Below are 22,285 nucleotides of genomic sequence, written 5' to 3'. Positions count from 1 at the left end.
TAAACATAAATCAAAAAAAGCACTCACAGATTTGCCCTGAATCAAAGAAAATTTATTGAAAATTAAAAGACAAGTACTTAAAAGCTCTTGAACGGTAAAAAAGTTTTCAGCTTCAGATTAATCAACAAAAACAAACAAAATAAGATACAGTCCTACAGTTCGGTTTAGTACATGCAGTATGTACAGTCAAAAGTGGGACGAAGCAGCACAGTGAGATCCACCAAACTAGTTCTGCTAGTTTGTGTTAACTCCTCATAAGAAATACACACTCATCTTTGCCTTTGACAAATGTCACAAATATCGGGTTTCTCTTCACCTTTTCTCCTGTCAGGTTTTAGACAGAAGATTAAACTGTGGCTCTTTTTTTTGCAAGGATTACTCAACCATGTTCATCTTTTGTTTCCCTCTAAGATTACAATAATTTAGGTATTATAATTCTATACATGTATTCGCCTTTTTCCCATAACTATTTATATAGATTTTTTTATTAAAACTCTAAACAAAAAAAACAAAAAAAAGGTAGCCACTTACCTAAACTGATTTAACAGATGTAAACCTACGTGTGTATCAGTCTAAAAGCAAAGCAAATCAATGGATTTTTAGTGCCAATCCTTCAATTTACACTTGTTTTGAACTGAAAACCTCCACAATAAATGAGAATATAGTGTAGCACACACACCTCATACAAACACACGTAACAATGTTTTAATGAGATACAGTTGAAGTGGCACTATATGAAAAAAAAGCTCAGATAATATAAGTGACACATATCAATCATTCAGGGGTAAAACCAAAACTCATGTTTAATGACAATCATGAGCCCTGTGCCCGCTACTGATTGGTCCCATGGAGCGAGGTATCAATCAAACATTTCATGCAGTAACATCAAAGATTTATCACAGCCCAAACACACACACACACACACACACACACACACACACACACAAAAAGAAAAAACAATGAAAGGGGAATAATCTAAAGCCTTCTGACACTGACAGACAGGAAGTACAGAGTTGTACCTTTAAACAGATTACAGAAGAACATGTTACTGTAGTATTTTCTAAGGCACAAATGCTTTTTGTTATTCTCTTTTTCAGAGAATGTGAAACTATTTTGAACTCTTTTTTTTTTTGCCTCAGTACTTTCCCCCTTACAGCGTACAATTAACTCACCATCGAGCCGTATGTGAAGATTAAACCAACAGCAACTTTCATTAACTTACATTAAAAAAAACAAACAAAACAAAAAGACACCCTGAAATTATGAACCTCACATACAAAAGTAACAGAGTGTTGCTCTTCATTCAAGTCACTTACAGTTCTTTACTTCACTTGAACTGTGAGAAGGCTCAAACTCACTGAACAAATTTTAACCGTTAAATGATGAGATGATGTGGAGAGGGGGTGGGAGGTGAGGGGAGGAAAAAAAACAAGAAAAATGACCCCCACCTCCCTTTTTTTTTTTTTTTTAAACCACAGTAACCACTCTGAGACGCTCATGGCTGTGAAGATAACCTGCTGCTGCTACCGGAGCTCATGCAGCGATGACTGCAGCAGTTCACTGCTTCTGGGCGGAGGCGTCTCCAGCACCTTTGTTTTCTTTATGATCCATCTCCATGTTGTCGTCGCCCATGTCCCCCTCTTCTCCTCCCTGGTACATGTCGTGGGTCCACTTAGGGCTGCTGCCTCCTTTGCGGTAGACGAAGCGACCCCGGCGGGCCGGGAAGGATCCTCGGCCTCTTCCGCGGTTGTCAACCCAGGTTTTCTCGCCATCACGATCATCGTGCTGTAAACACAGTGTGAAAGGATTTAGATGACAAGAAGAACGGTTCATTCCTTCACAGCAGGATAATTCAGTAAGGTGATGATCATGTGCAGGCAAGGCAAGGTGACATCTATTAAATTAAAACTACAATCTTTAGTCTTTTTAAGAGTCAATCTTTTGATGTTTTGCTCATTTGTATAACTCAACAACGTAAATACTGGTTAACTATATCCAGTTAATGAAAACTGTACATTGGGCTCCATTTGTTGTCAGGGGATCTCAAGAAAAAAAAAGCTTGCTGGACTCTAATGGAGTTCATGTTGGTGTCAAAAAGAAAAATGAGTTCCTTTATAAAAGCTGGACTGATAAACCAGCCAACATTACTGTATTAGAGCTACATCTACAGATAGCTAACTAGAAACTGCACGATTTAAATGTCAAACATATACAGTATCTCACAAAAGTGAGTACACCCCTCACTTTTTTGCAAATATTTTATTATATCTTTTCATGGGACAACACTATAGAAATGAAACTTTGATATGCATGTACAGCTTGTATAGCTTATGGATTTACTGTTAAATTGTATCAAAGTTTCATTTCTATAGTGTTGCCCCATGAAAAGATATAATGAAATATTTGCAAAAATGTGAGGGGTGTACTCACTTCTGTGAGATACTGTATAAACTAACTTAGAGACAGTGCTGCCATTAAATTATTTATCCCCCCTAAAGAGCATTAACAAGTTTATTTTTGTTTATAATGTCATTATAATTACAGTTTGAGGCATTGTATTCCTGCATTTGATAGCTGAGAGGAAATGAGTGGGGGTGAGGTGGGCCTCCACGCAGACTTAAACCATTGCGGTTTGCACCAGTGTTTATTTTTCCAGTGGTAACACGTTCTGCTTGAGGCACCCTGGTATTCAAATGATTGAGGCACAATGCCACATAACTGTGACGCCCCTGATTTGACTCCAGCTGGAGACATTTGTTGCATATTGTGCCCCCTCCCACCCCCCAAAAGATAAACAAATGAAAGTGATTCTTATCAGGACTCCTTGCCTGTATGTGTTAATATTAAAACATATGTATTGTCACATGTACTGTCTTTTACAGGTTTTAATTTACACACTTGTGTTCGAACCATCGGTGGTTTGAACCAATCAGTGCTGCAAATCCAGCTGCCTCGCAAGATAACACAGTGATAGATGATACAACTGATGGTTCATCCAATCACCTGCCAAGTATTTTTTTGAAAGTACCTGCCTTTTGCCTTTTGAGAAACTGTTTAAAAGGACGACTTCTCAGATGGTTCTTTAGAAACAATCTGATGTGTCAGGTTAAAATCCAGGACTGGTTGGGTTATACTGCTTGATAATTATTACAGAGTGAGTTCATGTCAATATACTTCAAATATGTAGATTAAATGTGGTCTCTTGATTTATCAGTGCCCCCCCATTAAAATAATTAAACTGAATATTTATGCATCTATCTGTCATTGAATCACTTTGCATCTTAAGAGACTCACCAAGTAATACTTTCTACTTTTGGGAGTGTATTCAGGGTCCCATTCCTCCTCTGGAGGGCGCACTGCAGGATTCATATTAGCAGGGTTGCCATTGCTGTTGTTTCCTGGATAATTTCCCCTGTTCCAACCTCGTCCTCTCACTCTGGGGAACTGAAATCAGAACAACAGGCTGAATTACGCTTGCAGTAAAATGCCAACTAAACTCCTACATCCAGTTTTGTTTTTTGATAATCATCCACTCTAAGATGAAGAATAATTTTGTAATAAATTTGGTCCAAGTCAAGAGTCAAAAATCGACCCAGGGAGGATGAGAACGACAGAAAACACACACACAACAATAATTAGGCTTCACAAATAAAAAAGCCACACGGATGGATATAAAGCATTTTGTTTAGTAATGAGGTGAGATCCACTGACTTGCGCTACATTACCTTAATAAAAATTCAGGTAGTGCATGGAATATGTATGATAGAGTGTCATCATCATTATCATCATCATCCACATTATGTTCCTTAGCATTAGGAGGAAGGAACAGAGCAGAGAAGCGTAGTCTACTGTAACGCCATTAGGACAGAGAATTGCAAGAAGATGAGATGTCAGTACCTCAATGAAAAACAAATACAGCAGCAGAAGAGATTAACGGAGCGCCGGCAGAAAAACTTACAAATCCGCGGCCTCGGCCTCTTTCCATGTTGTGGCCCTCATAATCGCGAGGGCCTCTCTCTCCGGGCCCGCTGTACTCCCGCGGGGGATAACGCGTGTGACTGTAGCCCTCCCCCGTTTGCTCCATCCCCTCTCCCATGTACTCTTTACCTCTGAAAGGTGGGGGATAAGGGGATTGAGAGGAAGAAGAGGAGGAGGAGGACGGAGAGCGATCCCGTTTCTTCTTGCCCTTCCTGTGAGCGAAACATAAATGTTAAAATGAGAGTTTTACCAATAAAAGAAGTCAAAACTGTGTAAAGATATAAACTGCAGGTTGTGAGAAGCTTGTGGAGCAATTACAAGTGTTACAAGAGACATTATTCAAGTTTTCTCCTTTTTTTCTTCACATATTAACACAAAACTGAAGCTAACTTAATTTCTGCTCTGCTACTTTTGAAGAAACTCACAATTTGTGACAGAACATGGGACATAACCAGCTGAGTAAAAGAGAAAATTTGATAAAAAGAAATAGCTTCTAGCAGCATTTAGATAAAGAATATGTAAAATTATATATTGCATTTCAGTTTTCGTGTCAGTGTATTTTGACACCATAGTTACTACAATAGACAGAGTCTTATGTGACACGTTTTAGCCTGAAATTATAGGCGTCCCTGCAGCAGCCTCTCAGTAAAGGATGACTGCACTGACCTGTGGTGTTATATAATGGTCCTGGTTGAGAGCGAGCTGCAGCTGTGGTGCTGTTAATTTTTTAAGGTTTTGTTCTACTTCCATCCACAAACGTCATTTTAACCATTTCCTGATCAACTGTATCAAAGCTGTGTAGAGTACTCTGCTGATCAGACCGAGCTAGCAGAGATCAAATACATGCTGATAACAAATGGGTGAAAGTTGATGATAGATTAAGATGTAGTCTGTTTACTTTATTTAAACAACCATATTAATACACCTGACTGCCATTATTAATACATTTGGTTTAAACAATACTTTAATTGAACAAAGAAATGGACACAATCCTAACTGAATCCCATCTGAGAGGAACATAATACAGCAGTTGGCTGTAACAGTTTTATAATTAATGTGTGGGGAAAATATAACAGAGCTGAAATGTCGTTTGTAACAATGGTAACCACTCCTCCAAACACTTGGAGAAAACACATTCAACATACTTGGATTTCTTGTGGTGCTTCCCAGATTTCTCTGAGGACCTCTCTGCACTTGGTCCTCGGGAGCCTCCTGGGCTCCTGCCTCCTTCACGCTTGAAGTCGCGCTCCTTCCCAGCAAACCTCTTACGTCTTTCAATATCCAGACGAAGGTCCATCACGTCGCCTTTGAACTTTTTACTTGTATCCTGCAGTGAAAAGGATTTTTTAGTCAGCAAATGAGCTGTTTGTGATACCAATTGATAATTTTTGAATTAAGCACTGAGTTGTAAATACAGAATAATACAGAAAGTTTCTTTAATAAATACTGTGTAGAATTCAATATAAAATACAACCAGCAGCATGCATGTAGCATTTAAAATAAATTGAATTTCACAGTTCGTTTGTAGCTTGATTTTTTTCTTTTTAGGGAAAAATACTTACAAGGTAAAGGCACTGATAAGCGTCCCTTGAGAGGCTTGGACTCAGGATCATAATTCACTTCCTTTTAGCCTTTGCTGGGTTTGTACATACCCAATCAATAACCATATCTCATAGGCTGGGGGCTTGCTTGGCACTTACAAAACACAATTGGGCTCTTTTGATTTAGAAATATGCATCCTTTGAAAGAAAAGCACAAAGCTGAACACTGCTGCTGTGGATCGTCTCAAATTTGCTTGTTTCGAATACATCAAATTTCAAAAGGGCTGGTCACCTTATAGCTCGTTTCGTCCATATCCTCAAACAGGTGAGAGTGCCTCTTAAAGGCACTGGGGGAAACATCGATTCTCCTGAGAGGAGAGAGAAAGCCTTCATGTCAATTGTTAAAATTAAAATTAAAACATTCCCATTACAATTAAAATAAAGCAGGAGACTTTGTTGAAACCATCTCATTTAATCAGATAGTTGGATGTCGTAGGTACCTGTGGATTTCTGGGCTCTTCCTTGGCTTCATCATTTCAACCTCAGCAGCTTTTCTTTGGTACATGGCAAACCGCTCACTTAAAGTCATGTCTGTGGACTGAAAGTGTTGAGCTGCAAATAAAGAGAAAAATATATTATTCCACACTCAGCAGCACTGATTGTCACATATTTAAAGGCTTGTAAAGTGATGTGATGTTTAACATGCCCAGCAGATCTTCTCCAAACTCCTGTTGACTCTTAACATTGGAAACACAACCAGCACTGGTGATACTATACCTTTAATGTAATGCACAATTGACACTATGTGCTGAGCAAACAGCTCAGGAGGGCTGCGACAGAGCTGAGCGGTCTGAATGTGCTGGAAAATGGAGCGAAACTCCGGCTCTTTCTTAGTGGGATTCGCCAGATCTCGGGACATGAAGCGATCTTTGGACAGGGAAGAGCTGAGAGAGAAGAGCAAGTGAGGAACATTTATTAATTAAGTATGATGAAGCCTGAATGCGAAAATATCCATGATACTGGCCTGAATACAAGACGATATTGTTCTTAAGGAGATAACATTTAAAGAAAGTGTATTCCTTCAAAAATAAATGATTATGGGGAATGGCCTGGCAGCTGAATTGTTAAAGTGCATGCCACATGTTGGATGTCCTACCCCTCCCTCTCCTTGTTTCCTATCTGGTTAATCAGCTCTAATGATAGTGGCAAAAAAGTGCCCAAAAACACATCTTTAAAAACAAATAAATATATTTATAAATATATAAAAAAATATATCTTATAAATTGTGTGCAGTGAGTATACTTGTTGTTCTGCTTTTACTACTGTTGCTGAATTATTTAAATAATATACTTTCACATTGCCACATACTTTGCTATGAGCTATGGGCAATCTTCCAAGCAAAGTTTGGTGTCCTCTGCACCCAAAGTAGACTCTCTGGAAGTCCACATGAGCCCCCTTGTGGACTACATGAGTCACAGATTTGGAGACTATAAGTGCTGTGAAGTCTGGATATTTGGATCAAGACTCGGTGTCTTTGCTGGAGATATACGAACAAGTACCAAACTGTGAAGCTGCCAAGAATTACAGGTGCCCCAAAAAGAGTCAAAGAAAAGAAAGAAAGAAAATCCCTCTGACTGCTTCCAGATCCTAACAGGAGAGTTTGTGATTGATAGACGAGCTGCACAAATGTGGGATTTATGTTTTGAGAGAGAGCATCCTCATCATTTAAGGATTCGACTAGTCTGAAACTGTTTTGTATCTTCATTGAACAGTATCATCAAATCACGGTCGTCTTATATTCAGGCCAATAGAGTAATATTAAAGTGTAACATCACATGACTGGATATCACCGTACATACCTGGGCATTTCATCTAAAGCGCCTAATTTGAGTTCAAACTCCTCCCTTGACGCAGACTGACGTCGGACAGGCGACTCCGCGCGAGTTGGGAAAGCGCCGGGGAACAGCGGCCTTTCCTTCTCTCTGGAAGTTGTAGGAGGGGACGGACTCTTTCTGGACTTCTCCTTTTCTTTCTTCTCCTTCTTCTTGGCCTTCTCTTCTTTCTTTGAGCTGTGCTTGCGGCTTCTGTACATCTCCTCCTCCATGTGATCTATGGACTCAGGCTCTTCGACATCTCTCCGGCTTTTCTCTTTCACCGACGGGTAGGAAGTAGAATAGCTTGGCTCGTCCCCCCATTTCCCGAAAATGTCCCGAGCTGTGAGGGTGGTTTTGACCTCACCATCCTCGTCAATGTCCCTCTCTTTCAGCCCGTGAGACTTGAGGAACTCCTCTTCTCCAGCGTCGAAGAAGGGCAAGGTCTTGTCTTCCTTGGAGTCGCCAAAAGAAGAGGACGAGATGTTGAAAAGCTCTCCGGACTTGCTGCCTTTCTCTAATTCCCTTTCTGAGGTGCTCTGCTCCTTATCGCGACCGTTCTCCTTTTCAGCTGCCTGCTTTTTGTTTTTATTCTCAGCCAAGAACCTGAAACAGACAAACCAAACCCAGCTTTAGTAACTTCCATGCCAGGTAGACTAATAACATATCTACTTCATGGACTGAGGCAAAGAATTTATGAGTAAAGGTAAATAAAATATATTCTCACAAGCTGAAAGTGAAAAATAAAGCACACACCAGGGATGGGCATGCTAAAAACCCAATGGGAAAAACTTTCTTTATAATATAATTTAATTATTATATATACAGATTATAACTTCTGTCGACCATTTTCCTGCTGAAACGCTCCTTAATCGAATTATTCCCCTTCCTCCTACAACATGACGAGATACTAATGCACATATTTTGAGTTTTTGTCATTCGTCACTTGTATGGTGACAAATGGCTGCAAAAATTCTTTTGACAGAAAACTATGTTGTAACAAAGACTCTAGAAAATAAAATGTAGTCAAACGAGAAGCATTAAGCTCTTGACTCAAGTTTAAAACCCAGGTTATAATAAAAGGAAAAACTGTTTACCTGCATATGTTGCTGCCTTAAAACATTTAAGAGTCAATACACTGACACTAGGACTTGGTGATATGGAAAAAAACAAATATAATATTTTGACTCAAAGATGTTGTAAAAAATATTATAGGGATGAAAATTGGTACTTTATAAATGATCAGTAATAGGAATATATACTATGTAATATAATATAAATATCGCCCAGCCCTAACTGACACTTAAATGTTATACGTTTTATACATATTTTGACTGTACCAGCAATGTTTCATGTTTTGTTTTGTTTTGAAGTTGGCTTCAATATAAGACGTTATTATTATGTTATTACAATATTCTAGTTTGAGAAATATAGACACAGTGATTTCCTGCCATTCATGATTAGACTTTAACAGAGAAGATTTTACTGCCTGGCCAAATTGCAGCTATTTAATTAACAGATTAACCTTTAAGTTACACAGAGACTATTTGCATAAAAAAAGCCCATCCCTAATGCAAAGAGTACACATGGTGTATAATAATACTCACGTAACCAGTATCTTCCTAAGTAAGTGGGATTTCATACAACTTCCTCTCAGTGCACAGAAATGGACATTTTTCACTGCACTTAAAATCTTGAGTCTTATGTTTTCCTTTTTAACCTGCATTCATCCAAGGATCTTTGAAAAAGGCTAAACATATTTGAAAGAAAAACAAAAAATACATGTTGCAAAATACATTGATAAAGTTAGAAAGAAAACAATGAAGTAACATTTAACGGTGAAAACGATGACACAAGACGTACTTTTTGAAGGCAGCAGAGATCACAGTCTTATCCCCAGATTTGGCTTCCTCCTTTGAGAAGAACCCAAAGCCGCTGAAGGAGGCCGTTTGTCCCGACTTGGTGGGGCTCTCCACCGGAGGGGACGACACGGTGCCAATGGTTCTCCAAAGAGAACCGCCGGTGCCAGCCCCCTTGCTCTCAGAACCAGAGGTGACGTCCTCTTTCTTATCAGTCTCTGGGCTGATTCGTTTGGGGCTGGCGTCATAGTCTAACCATTTACCTCCTGACACCTTCTCGATGGCGTTGCCGTCTGTGGCCTGACCTGATTTCTCTACTTGGCTATCTGCTAGCTTGTCCTTAGTGTCCTTAGGTCCAGGCTTGCCCTTGCTGCTGCGATGGCGTGGGGAGGAAGACCGGGACCGAGAGGAGTAGCTGGAGCGCCTGGAGCGTCGAGATCTCCCCGAAGACGAGCGGTCAGAGTAGTGGGAACGGCTGCGGCTGCCCGAACGCTTCTTGGGTGTGCGGGAACGCGAGCGCCCCCTCCTTGGGCTGTGAGAGTGGTGGTCCTGGTCATGGTGGCGATCGTGCCAGCCTCCTCCTCCGCCGCCCTGCCAATTGGCCTTGTAACCATAGCCGCCTCCTCCTCCCCTGTTCTGGTAATGACCACGCTGGTAATAGCCTCGGTTTCTGCCGCGGTAGTGGAAGGGCCTCCGGTAGCCTCGGTTGTAGCCCCTGAAGCCGCCGCCTCTGTTGTTCTGATAGTCCCGGCTAGGATAGTTTCTATAGGACGGAGTGTGTGAACGAGAGCGGGAACGAGACCTAGAACTGAACAAGAGAGAGAAAAAAGGGGAAAAAAACAAAAGAAGAAAAATTAGATTTGAGAGGGCGAAGCGTCTTGTTGTCGACCTCCCCACAGCAGAGTCCTAACGCCCAGACATTAAAATGAATCTCTTCCCACACAGACAAACACAGGTTCCTCTCTTCTTTAAACTGCTTACATGACATGAAATAAAAGAACAAACAAACAGCTGCTTTAAGTAAACTAAAGGCAATGTTTCCCACAGGTTGAGAATATATTTGCTGTGGTGGTGGGTGGTGCGGCATGTGACCGAAGTGCATACAGAGTCTTTAACAGTTTAGAAGGGGTGGGGAATGTAAACCAGGTTATATTCTGTAGCAACAATTTAGAGATGTCCCATAAACACCTCACATTCAGACTATAAGTAGATGCTAGAGGAGCAGCTGGCACAGAGAAGCCTCTCGTTGTCACTCAAGTTACTGCCGTGTATTTAAAAAGTGAAATAAGGCCTTCTAATGTAAGTAACGTGACTGATTTCATGCATCTGAGACCACATGAAGCTGTAGAGTCTGAGAAATGTTTCTAATAGTAACAACAGGAAATGGTGTGGCTCTTTGAAACCACCTTTCACAGCTCGCTACAAACATCCTGAAGCACGTCAGGGGTTAGCAGAGTAAGTGTCGACTTAAATCCACAAGTAGATTTTATTAAGATTAGAAGTTTCAGCCATAATTTTGTTATCTGGTGTACAACATAGACATTTCAACTTACAGAGCAGATCATCTATTTGGTCAGTAGGTGGAGCTCATGCTGTTTGTATCAATGGAGAGAGTGAAAATGTCAATCTGCACTGAGCCACTACATCCTGACTGTATGTTGCTGTCATTCACTCATTTTGACTTTAAAAGCAACAACACATTAACCATGCACCCAGCAACTTTTATCAAGCTTGTTCATAAGATGAGAGCAGTACAGCCACTTTTATTGAGTAGGATTTGAATTGAAATACAAAAGTGAAACCTGCAACTATAATTATATATAAACACCACAGGACACAGATGTAACCAATCAAGTTTCCAAAACACAGTCGTCATTATTTCAGTAAAATGTAAAAGTAGCATGAAAATTCAGAGTAATGATGACATTAAACAAGGAAACGTGACACTGACGAACACAACATTAACACTGCATCTATGTAAATGACCCAAAAAAACAAAACAACCACCAAGTTTTGCAAATACACGCCAACTGCATTAGCCTCTTACCCGTCAAAGCTTTTCATTGGAGCGGATCGGTCCTGGACTGAGCTACATTACACACGAGATACATTCCCACAAAGCTGGATACAGTCTGTGTCGCCTTAACAGTAAAGTGTACGTGGTGGAAAAAGAGTACAGCCAGGACACGATCTGCTCTAATCCACACAGAGGGGAGGAGGGGAGGGAGGGAGTGAGTGAAGGGGGGGGGAGTGAGTGAAGGAGGGGGGAGGGAGATACAGCAAGGCCAAGAGGACTCACTCTCACCTCCTCTTTCCTTTGACAAATCATTGACATGCAGTGTAGCAATGCTATTCAGTCAAAACATCCAACAGCTCCCAGTCTGTCAGGTTTAATAGCTCCTACATCTATTTAAAAAAATGACACTATTGTGAAAAACAGTTACGATGCAGAGGTGGGAAACGCCTGAAATTAAACTAATAAAACTTTATATTGGACATATTGGTTAATGGTTTATAAAGTGTAAAAACATTAAGTGTGGATTCCCCCAAATTAATCGAAGTGAACTGGTGAAAAGCAGCTTGAAGCTTTTAACAAAACAGGAAACACATGTATGCAAATTGGGCACAAACCTAGAACGAGTAAGCAATAAGGAACTAAACTCAAGTTCAACTAATGGAAACCTACTGATAATGGTTTCACAGTATTAATAGTAATACCTGGTATGAAGTCTCTGTTGAGTCACTGGATATCAACAAAAAAAACACTCTTGACGGCAAAATAAAACCGGAGGCCACACGTCGGAGGCAATTATCAGACTTGTGTGTCATATTTCGTGGTATTTAAAAAAGTAGATATCATTATTATCATAAATTAGTTTATAATCACCTGAAAATAGGAATTGTGGTGTTTTTGTTAGCTTAAAATGAGCACTTTATATCTACGTAGAGAGTCGGTCCTCTTCCATGGAAGTCACCACATTGCACCAACATGTTTCTACAGCAGCCCAGAACAGACAAACCAAATACCGACTCTAGAGAGGAACTTTTTTTTTTTTTTTTTTGCCAAGTTTTGTGGCCACCAAACTCTGCTATCAAATCCTGTGGCCCAGAGCTTAGGGGACGGCCAGATGGTGACTAAACACACGACTGAAAAACCTTCTTGTCATTTCCTTTCGTTGCTTTGAACAATCCTGAGAGTCGAAGAGTCAAAGTTCAGCTTGTGTTTTTTCTGACAATACTTTGACATCACTGCTGACTAATCTAACAGATCAGAAACCTCCACCTGTACATTGCTAAAACCATAAAAAGGTTGTTTATTAGTAAAGGTAAACGACAGGAAACTAAACGAGCAGGTTGTTTAAGCAGAAAATGGAAAATTCAGCTTGGAAACTTGAAACTTTTGTTGTTTCAAACAGATCATATCGACTTACATTGCTCTCATTGAATCACAGGTTATGAGTCACACTAGTACCAATAATAAGCACTCGTAATGCATAATGGGGGGGAGCACTGTTAATAATTACTTCAGGTTGCAAAACTAACTTTTGTTTGACCACCAGCTTAGTGGCCATTGAATGTTCAAATTTTAGCGCCCACTCAATAGATTGCTAATGTGTTTTTTTTGGCAGGTGAGTAAAGTAAATCAAGCAGGAAGTTGCACATTTTACCAGAATTAGTGCTGGTAGTGCGAATGTTAGCATCGCATTACTTATTATAAAAAGGACACCTTATTAAAGAGTCCAGTAAGTTTTAGGATCTCTGCAATGTTAACTTCTATTAATTACTTTCTAGTTGTTGTATATTTAAATTTAAAAAAAATAAAAAATAAAATAAAAAGGCTTTTGGAGATGGTTTCAAACTTGAGATTCATATTAAAAAACAGACAAACATGATAGGACTCACCTATAGCGACGCTTTCTGGATCTTGAGCGGGAGCGGCTTCTAGAGTGAGACCTGGAGTAAGATCTTGATCTGGACCTGGACCTTGACCTGGAGCGGGACCGAGCTGGAGAATCCGGAGCCTTTGACATCTTTGCGCGTACACCTTAAAATACGACAGAGAAATGAGTTAATGATTTGAGTTATTAAAAAGTATCGTAGCTACGGAATTTACTCGCTAAATGTTAACGAGCAGAGTCGACCAGATGCAGAAGGTTATAATGTTCATGATACTCTCTCAAGCCAAATCCCACGTATTAATCAGGATTGTACAGCTACATATTTCCAGACCTGCTGACAGGCTGAGGCTGGAAAGCATACATGACACCTTTTCACCTGTCATCAAGACCCCTGCACCTAGTTGCTTTCAAAACTGCCCCCCAACAGCCCCTCGAGACGCGCCTGACCTTGAACTGTCAGAAAAGGGATAAATCAGAGCACACACAGTGATAACGCACGGACAGCTGGAACACCATGTAAACATGTGCACATGAGCCGCCGGCAATATGAGACAGGTTGAGCCTGTCCGCACAGAGGATGTGAAGTCTGTTGCTGCACAATGTAAATATTGTAAAGCTATCCTAGGACACGACCCTCGTAGCCACAACAACTGGATACAATAAACAACACGAGATCAGGCTAATTAAGAAATGAGTGTCGTCTTTAAAAAAAAAAAGAAGTCTATAAATGAACTCTGTGATTGTATTCTGCGTTGTTAGTTATAAAAAGGCAAGAATGAGTATATTTCTATCTCTGTGTGTACTAGTAAAGTCTGTTATTTAGTAATGTAGCAAATAAAAATAGACAAGATGCTGTTATAAATGTGTATTAACACATTCATGTAATTCTGATCTCCAAATGATCAAGACACTGGATTACAGCTGCAATAATTAATCGATCATCTGTAAATTTGGCTTTTAGACAGTTGGTCAAACAAATCAAGACACCTGAAGATGTGGAAAGTCATTTTCCTCTGCTACCTGACATTTTACAGACTAAATTGTTAGAGCAATTTGTTTTTCTTGAAAGATTTAATCATTTATTACTTCATTTATTTTTTGTTGCTGTTTTGCCTTGAAGAGCATAGCTGAATTAGTTTAATTATATTAGTATCATCTCATTTGAGTACCGGTTAATGCTTTTGTTTTGAAGGTCCTGAGCAGCTTGGACACACAAGGTGAATCTATTTATATAAAGTAGGCAGGTAAAGGACCTGCCAGGTTTATGGCTTGTTGTTTTTTTAAATCAGGACAAAAGAGGCAGCGGACGCCATTGTTATCATTGTTCTTTTTAGTTACAAAAATGGTAAAATAAACCGTATAAAACGTCATGCTGATCTAGACAATGGACTTATTTTCCCTGTGTAAAATTAACTCCTCAAGTGCGTCAGTAGTCGTTTGATTTTAGGTTTATTTATTTATTCTTTTTCATATTTATTCTTACATTTTTTATTATCAAACTAGAAAATTTAGCAATTTCATAAGAAATTGCGTGTGGGAGCTGCAAACTGGCAGACGCATCCCTCGCAAACTGCCAGATGCAGCCGCTGCCACCATTCCTGTTATTGCTACCTTCACTGCAGATTTCTGTTGGAGCAGCAATTATTCAACATTTTGTGGCGCCACCTACAGGTGAAGTTTCATTAAATACCACAAAGGTGTTCAATATCCCCATCTGTACAATTCTGCTGTCATCATAGAAGGTTGACATTAAAAGATATGGAACTTAATAAGTCATATGTTGGTGTTTCACTAATGGCCACAAGGTGGGGCTATTGGCTCCATGTTTCACTATATCGTACACATTGACATGGAGAACTAATGTACCAAGTTTCATTTCATTGAAGACAACAGAACTGTAGGAATATTGTGTTATAATATTACAGTAGCGCCCCCATTTGGTAAAATTGTATCAAATTTTACATAATGGTACAGTGCCACCATGTGTACAAGATTATCAAATTTTGTGGCGATCCGAATCGGCATTGAAGAGTTATTGATCGTTAAATGCATCAGGCCACGCCCTCAAAAGTTTTCTAACCAATTACGGACAAACGGTAAGGGTTACCAAAAAACGAAGATAATAGCTGTGTTCGGGGTCCTCTAAACATGTTGTGTACCAAGTTTGGTGAAGATTGGATGACAAATGTGCCAAAAGTAGTAAAAAATGTATTTTTCAAAAAAATCAAAATGGCGGAAAAATTTTCTAGACGTTAATGGGCGTGGCCTATATCAGTCTACTTGGTACCATCCAAGGAACACACTGTGCAAAGATTGTTTGAATACGCCTTACGGTTCATGAGTTATAAGCCAAAATGTAAAACATGTAATAACTGACCACATGGTGGCGCTACAGATCATTCTTTACAATATGTGAAGCATTTGCTCATGGGCCACCTGCCAATGAAGTTTTAATACTTTAGCACTATTACTTTTTGAGATATGAGCTTTCAAACATTGCTCCCATTGACTTTCCATTATAAATTTTAATGTTTTAAAAAATTATATAAAATCAATGGAATATGTTAGAGATATGAAAAGTAATAGCACACATCTCCTCATGGATATGTACAATTTGACATTGAAACGAAGTTGATACGACAAATCGTGTAGGACTAGTTACACTACGAAAAACGGCGAAATAATAATAATATATAAATAAAGAGCGAAGATAACATAGTGTGGGAGCTTTGCAGCTCCCACACAATTAAGGACAAATCCCAACCAAAACAATCTACAGTTGCAGCCCTACTGTTTATCCTCCACTGAACCACCTCTTTTTTCCCTTCAACTTCTCCACTGCTGCCAAACATGATTCAGTAAAAAATGCTTTAGACGTTACGTAACTGCGAGGTAAACAAGAGATGACTCAGTTAGGTGACCTTGACCAAAAGCTAACTGCAAAATTTAACACTGGCAAAAGATTTCAAAAATGTCAGAAAAGGGTCAAAGATTTAAAAAGAAAAAAAAGGAGGCCTCTGGAGTGTGAAGGTAAGATAAGATCATTTCTGCCAGAGGGAATGTTTTTTTATTTTATTATTTTTCAACAATTATACAAGCAGATTTCTCTTTTATCATGCTGCCTTTTGACCAATACTCTCTAAAAATATTTTTTCTCTTCATTCCTCTTTGACAAAATGGATGTCAGAGCATAAAACTCCTTTATAAAGCAGCAGCAGCAGCAGCAGCAGCCTTAGAGCAGGCGGTGTTGCTTCAGTGCAGCAGAGTAAAGGGGAACGACGCGGACTTCAACCAGGATCTTACTCTTGGTACTAATGACGTCAATCTGCTATCCAAACAGTTGATCTTCTGCTGTTTATTTAAGATTCTATTTGATTAATCTTATCATAATTGGGAGTTTCTTTTTCACTAAATGTTGTGGAATGCTGGTTTTCCTTCATGTTGGATGGGGACATGGTCTCAATGGGATGCTCGGGTTTTCTTTGCATGTCAAGGGAAAACAACAACAACCCCCCCCCCCCCCCCCCCCCCCCACCTGAGACGATCCGGTTCCTTACGGCTCTTCTACTGAACCTCAAACTTTCAATACACATACTGCAATTAAGATAAGCGACGCTTATTTTGCATGCCTACAGTAGTTTCCCCCTGTTTGATGGGTATCTATACTATTGTAGTTAAATTCAGGGAATAACCTGAATAACCAGTTTTTTACGAGTGTCTTGTAAAAAGAAAGGAGGGTCTAGGCTTATGATCAATGAGTGTAAAATGATGATTGACAGATGTGTGGTGAAAAATTGTCAACGAGCAGGTTTAATATGCAGTGTGTGCAGCCTTAAAAGCACACAGAGAAACAGATCTGATAAGCTTTATGGTTAACAACGAGGTCTATTAAGAGTTTGCATGCATAACACGCTGCTCTGCTGTGGAAAATGCCCTGCAACCTTCATATATGTCTTGAATTATAATTAAAACTGGGTAATTACTGATTTAACTTGCACCACATTATCATTATCTAGTAATATTTACTGAATTATCTATAATATGTTACCAAAGCCCAGTTCCTGCGTTAATTAAAAAAAAAGAAGTAAAACTGAGCATGAATGATTTCAGATTTCCTTGGTCTATCTTTGGTAGAAGCATTTACTACTACTAACTCTCACATGCAGTAGAAAACCAAATAAAAAGTACTTCCTTCCTTTGCTTCAGCTCGTATCATCCATCACATACTACTCTGTCTGATCTGATAATGTACAACTGGTTCTGGTTTAACCTGGAAAGTAGCTCAGCTTGTCGAATGGGTTGATATTAAACTGATCTGACGCGCTATTAAAACCAAAAGACAAACATAGTTTAACTGTGGAGGAAAGATAATGAATATTTATGAGGATGCAATTAATGATTATTTTCATGAATCAATAAATCTGTTCATTTTCTGACTCGTTATTAATCTCTGCACCAATTCACATTCATATATTCCCCGTCAGTCATTAATAAATGTTTGATTAACCCTTAATGAAGCTGTCTGAGTGTATTCGATTCATTTAGGGGAAAAAGAAGAATTCAAAATGTTTAAATGGAGTCGATCTTTTGTGAGGGTTTTTATGAATGTGGGTCAGATTTCTACATTTGCATATACAAAAATGCTGCACAGCTAGTGAAAATGTTGTTTTCACAGCTCTCAAATGTAAACATGAGTCAAATTTGACCCTGAACAGCAGGTTAGGGTTTAATCGATCGGACTCTGAAATGTCAGAAATTGTGAAAAATGTCACACCACTGTGTCCCAAAACTCAAGGTGACATCCTCAAATGTTGAGCAACAGTCAACAATGATAGATAGATATTCAGTTTCCTATCATAAAAACAATAAAGTATTCACATTTGAGACGCTGGAATCAGAGAATTTGGATTTTCTCTAAGAATGACTCCAAACTACTAATTGAAAAAACAGATAAATGATTAATTTGATAATTGGCAACTACATTCATTAATCGATATAACAATATTCGGCCAAATGCATTAAAATATGAAGCTGTCAAATCCTAAGAATGGAGTAGAGCTGCAACGATTAGTCGATTTATTAATCAATCGATTTATCATTTACAGACATTTTTAAGGAAAAATACAAACGTTCCCTTGATCCAGCTCTTTAAATGTGGACATGTTCTGCTTTCTTTACTCTTCTATGACAGTAAACTTTAATAATAGTAATCTTTGGCTTGTCGACTGATGGTCAGGACGTAAGAAGACATTTGAGGTTGCAACTTGGGCTCTGGGGAAAAAGTAACTGTAATTTTTCACAAATAATCAGTACTTGAAGCCCTCTACCGGAGAACTGCTTATTTTTATTTATTACTACACCTGGACAAATATGTTGGCAGACTATCCGGGGAGTAAAAACCCCAAAACAAGCCACATCCAAACAACAATAAGTTCAATGTTCAATTTTGGTTGTTTATTTAAGTCTTCTGCTGTTAATCATCACTATGTAAGTTTGTGTTTAAGGGTTAGGCCACTGAGTCACAACCGACTGAAAAGAAACAGATGTCAACAGATAGATAGATAAATAGTAGATCAATCAACAGATCTTTTTTCTAACTGTTCAATATTTGTCTCAGCGCTCTTTACTTCTTAACACTACATTTGTATCCTGTTTAACTTTCACACTATATTTAACCTTCCTGTTGATCATGCAACTGTCGTCCTCAATTTTGACATGTTTGACTATTAATAACATGTAAGTGTAAATTGTCACCCAATACTGTGCAACATCATTCAAACTTATTAACACCAATTTTACACTTTTTGGGGGGGGAAATTATGGTCAATAAGCCTCTTTTAAATTAACTTATACCTCACAAAAGCAGAAATTATGGATTCTTTTAACCACATTTAAAATTGGAGGACAATATGTTGATGGATTATAAATATAAGTTTATTTGGGATACTATTTTGAAAACATTTTAAATATTTGAATGGCAAAAAGCACATTAAAAAAAAGAAAGAAAGAAAGAAAGCACATAATCACACCTCTTGTCCTCCTGGGTCAAAATTGACCCCAATCAGGTTTAGTACAAGTACAAATCACCCAATTCAATGAAAGTAGTGACAATTATACTTGCAAATATGGAGCCATCCAATGTGACTTTGATGCAATTAAACAAAATAAATCCATATTTCTGACATAAATGGGTCATATTTGACCCCAGGACAACATGAGGGTTAGTCATCGCTTGTGTGTATATTTTCTGAAAGATGGTTATGTTGCTATTTTGTGTGAGTGCAAACAGAGCCACAAAAAAAAAACCCAGAGTCAGGTTCCTTGTATGTGTGTACTGATACTACTATTTAAGGTTGTGTACAAGGAGGCAAAATAAAGCCCCTCAATACACAGGAGAGAACAGGTGCCACAGAGCTGCACACGAGTGGAAATTAGAGATAGAGAAATAGACACACAGATAGACAGACAGATAGATAGCTAGATAGACACAGAGAGAGATAGATGGATGGGTGGATAGATATGACAATAGATAGATAGATATAAATATTCTTCATTTATCCCAAAGAGGGACATTAAAATGCACACAGCTCCCTGCCACAAGACATAACTATCTAACTGGTAAAGTACTGATAAAAAAATACATTCATATATATAAAAGATGTATTTATAGCAGTACCTGCAGCAGCATGGAGCAAACACTAAAGTCCAAAGCTACCGATGATAGTCGTGCGTGGCTCTGTGCAGCACTAAACCTTACAACGACATGCTTTTCAACGCTGCAAAGCACATTTTCACCAATTATTACATAAAAGCTGCGAAATAAAAACGATGAAATGCAATTACCTTTTTCCACAAGACTGTCCGTGGTTGTTGTGTGGTTAGTTGTTTTTTGTTGTATATTATGGATAGTAGTTTAGTAGAAGTGAAGCAACCTTTGAGGCCAAGCTGCTGGTCTTGATCTGGTCCCTCCTTCCTGGTTTCACTGGTGTGTGTATATAAGCGGATGTTAGCAAGGCTAGGCTAACAACTAGCTAACTAATAATAATAAAACCGGACGTACTGCGCCTTTAGATAAGGCAGGGTGTCACCCCCTAATTAAATACATCTATTAAAAGCGTCTATGTATTTGTTAACTGTGCGCTAAATGTGTGGTTTCCAGGCATCGAGGTGTATCGGTGGCTAAGCGACAGACACCATTTAGCTCACGATGCTAACTCTATATAGATATAGGGAAGCTAAGTATCGCGAGAGTTTGTGCGACGAGGTTTAGATGGCCCGGACATGGAGGGGAGTGGGCGAGGGGGGTAGGGAGGGTCAAATTTCCTCTGAGTGTTTAATTTACATCATTTGTGGAGTAATTTAGTAGAGTTAATTATCTTGAGCTATATTAATACTTGCTAAAAACTTAAATTATTTTGTGAGCCCCTCCGATAGAGATGTGACAAACAATTATGATACAGGTTTGCATTATTTTATTTTAACAGGTTCAGTGTACTTTGGATTGGATTTTCATTAACTATCTCTGTATAGTAGACCACTCTACTATGTATTAATATTTCTTGCTGTAATAGACAGGGATTGTTTACTGTATATAGTATTTTATTTATTTCATCACTTTCACCCTTAGGCTGCTACTTTTTGAATTTCTCCCAAGGGGGAACAATTAAGGCACGTCTTATCTTATGCTTTGTTATTATTTATCATGTATTTTACAACTTTTATGAGGATAACTTGGATCAGAAATTTCAGTATTCATAGCCTAATTGTTTTCTCACACTCTCGATTTAAAGTGACAGCAGGGAGGATTTGCTCATTTTTTGGAGCCTGCATGCAGTCACGATAGCAGAAAAAGAGCATCTCAGCAGCAGCAGTTCCTCCATAATAACCGAACTTTTGCTTTCAGTGATCACAGTCAGTTGGAGCTTCCCCATTGAGAGACAATGTGCAAGAGGAAGATACCCCTCACACCCCCACATGGCTGGTTCCCTATACATCACAGCTCCCAGTACCTCCCCTTCCCACTAAAAAAGAAAGATGCTGTTCTTACTATGTTAATACCAGAAACATTGAACACATGTATATAATCTCAGGGACTTTGCATATTTGCACATTTATGTATTGCAGATTTATTTACACAGAGATTGTTAACTGTATATAGTTATTTATTTATTTATTAATTGTATCATTTTCAATGATTAATTGTAGCTGCTACTTTTTTCCACTGTACTGCTTTAATTTCTCCCAAGGGGGATCAGTAAAGGTAAATCTTATCTTATCTGTAAAGAACAATTTCATGATATTTTAAGTCTGTCTTGAAACAACAACCAGGAGCCCAAATAAACATTAAAAAACATTTCTCGCCATAATAATTTCTCCTGCTTATATCGGCCATAAGAAGATCCCTTCATAGTCCACCTAACAATGTAAGTGATGGGAGCCAAAATCCACAGTCCTCCTCCGGTGCAAAAGTTTATCTGAAGCTAATATGAAGCGTCAGCCATCCAAATGAGTCAAATCAAATAGATATCTCTCAATGTTAGTCTTTTTAAGAGGAAAAGTTCTTCCTTTTGTTACTATTCTTCCGCCGCAGCTCAACAAAAGTTGACAACTCGAAATGACTACATCATGTAAAACATTTTAATGTGTTTTTGCAGAAAAATGACATTGTGTGGAAAACAGTGGATTTTGGTCCCTATCACTTTGAATGGGAGCTTTTTTAAACAGGAGGAACCAAAACAGTGAGGAAAACCTTTTTTAGTATTAACTTGGCCACCTGACTGTTGTTGAAAGACACTTAAAAGATGTTATCCTTTATTTGACCCACCATTCTTCCACCTCTTCGTGTATTTGATTAAACAGGAAATACTATAGTGAATAGAATACATTTCTATCTCATACAAATAGTGACAATTTTTAAACAGGAATTTCACACAGGGCTCCTCTGTAAAGAAAGACCCAAAAGGATATTTTCTATATTTTTCTTATTTTCAACAAACCAATAATGAAATGATCTACTTATTAGTATATAGTGTGCATCCAAAGCCTGATATATCGTATTCCTCTTTGCTGTAGACCTCAGCTGTTAAAACAATTAAAAACATGTCAATTAGCCACACTGCCGCACTGGGTGACACGTT

The 22,285-nt window shown here is 38.6% G+C and overlaps 1 protein-coding gene across 3 annotated transcripts; it reads right to left on the bottom strand.

Moving 5' to 3' along the window:
- Positions 1 to 36: 36 nt before the first annotated feature.
- On the bottom strand, positions 37 to 20,349 carry thrap3b (thyroid hormone receptor associated protein 3b). Of its 3 annotated transcripts, XM_053333879.1 has the most exons (11): positions 19,992 to 20,346; positions 13,153 to 13,294; positions 9,254 to 10,057; positions 7,379 to 7,996; positions 6,297 to 6,463; positions 6,020 to 6,131; positions 5,812 to 5,887; positions 5,124 to 5,305; positions 3,959 to 4,190; positions 3,295 to 3,444; positions 37 to 1,785 (listed from the first exon to the last, which is right to left on the bottom strand). In XM_053333879.1, the coding sequence occupies exons 2-11, from the start codon at positions 13,278 to 13,280 to the stop codon at positions 1,558 to 1,560; spliced, it is 2,697 nt and encodes an 898-aa protein (XP_053189854.1). In that variant the 5' UTR covers positions 13,281 to 13,294; positions 19,992 to 20,346; the 3' UTR covers positions 37 to 1,557. The 3 variants fall into 3 exon arrangements, with proteins under 3 accessions (XP_053189854.1, XP_053189855.1, XP_053189856.1); XM_053333880.1 differs by lacking the exons at positions 13,153 to 13,294; positions 19,992 to 20,346 and adding an exon at positions 11,297 to 11,435; XM_053333881.1 differs by lacking the exon at positions 37 to 1,785 and having other exon boundaries at positions 3,371 to 3,848; positions 19,992 to 20,349.
- Positions 20,350 to 22,285: the final 1,936 nt, after the last annotated feature.

The sequence above is a fragment of the Scomber japonicus genome, chromosome 15, assembly GCF_027409825.1.
Source record: "Scomber japonicus isolate fScoJap1 chromosome 15, fScoJap1.pri, whole genome shotgun sequence".
NCBI classification, from domain to species: domain Eukaryota; kingdom Metazoa; phylum Chordata; class Actinopteri; order Scombriformes; family Scombridae; genus Scomber; species Scomber japonicus.
The sequence above is the reverse complement of the archived record's forward strand: the minus strand, read 5'-3'. Positions and strand labels throughout refer to the sequence as shown.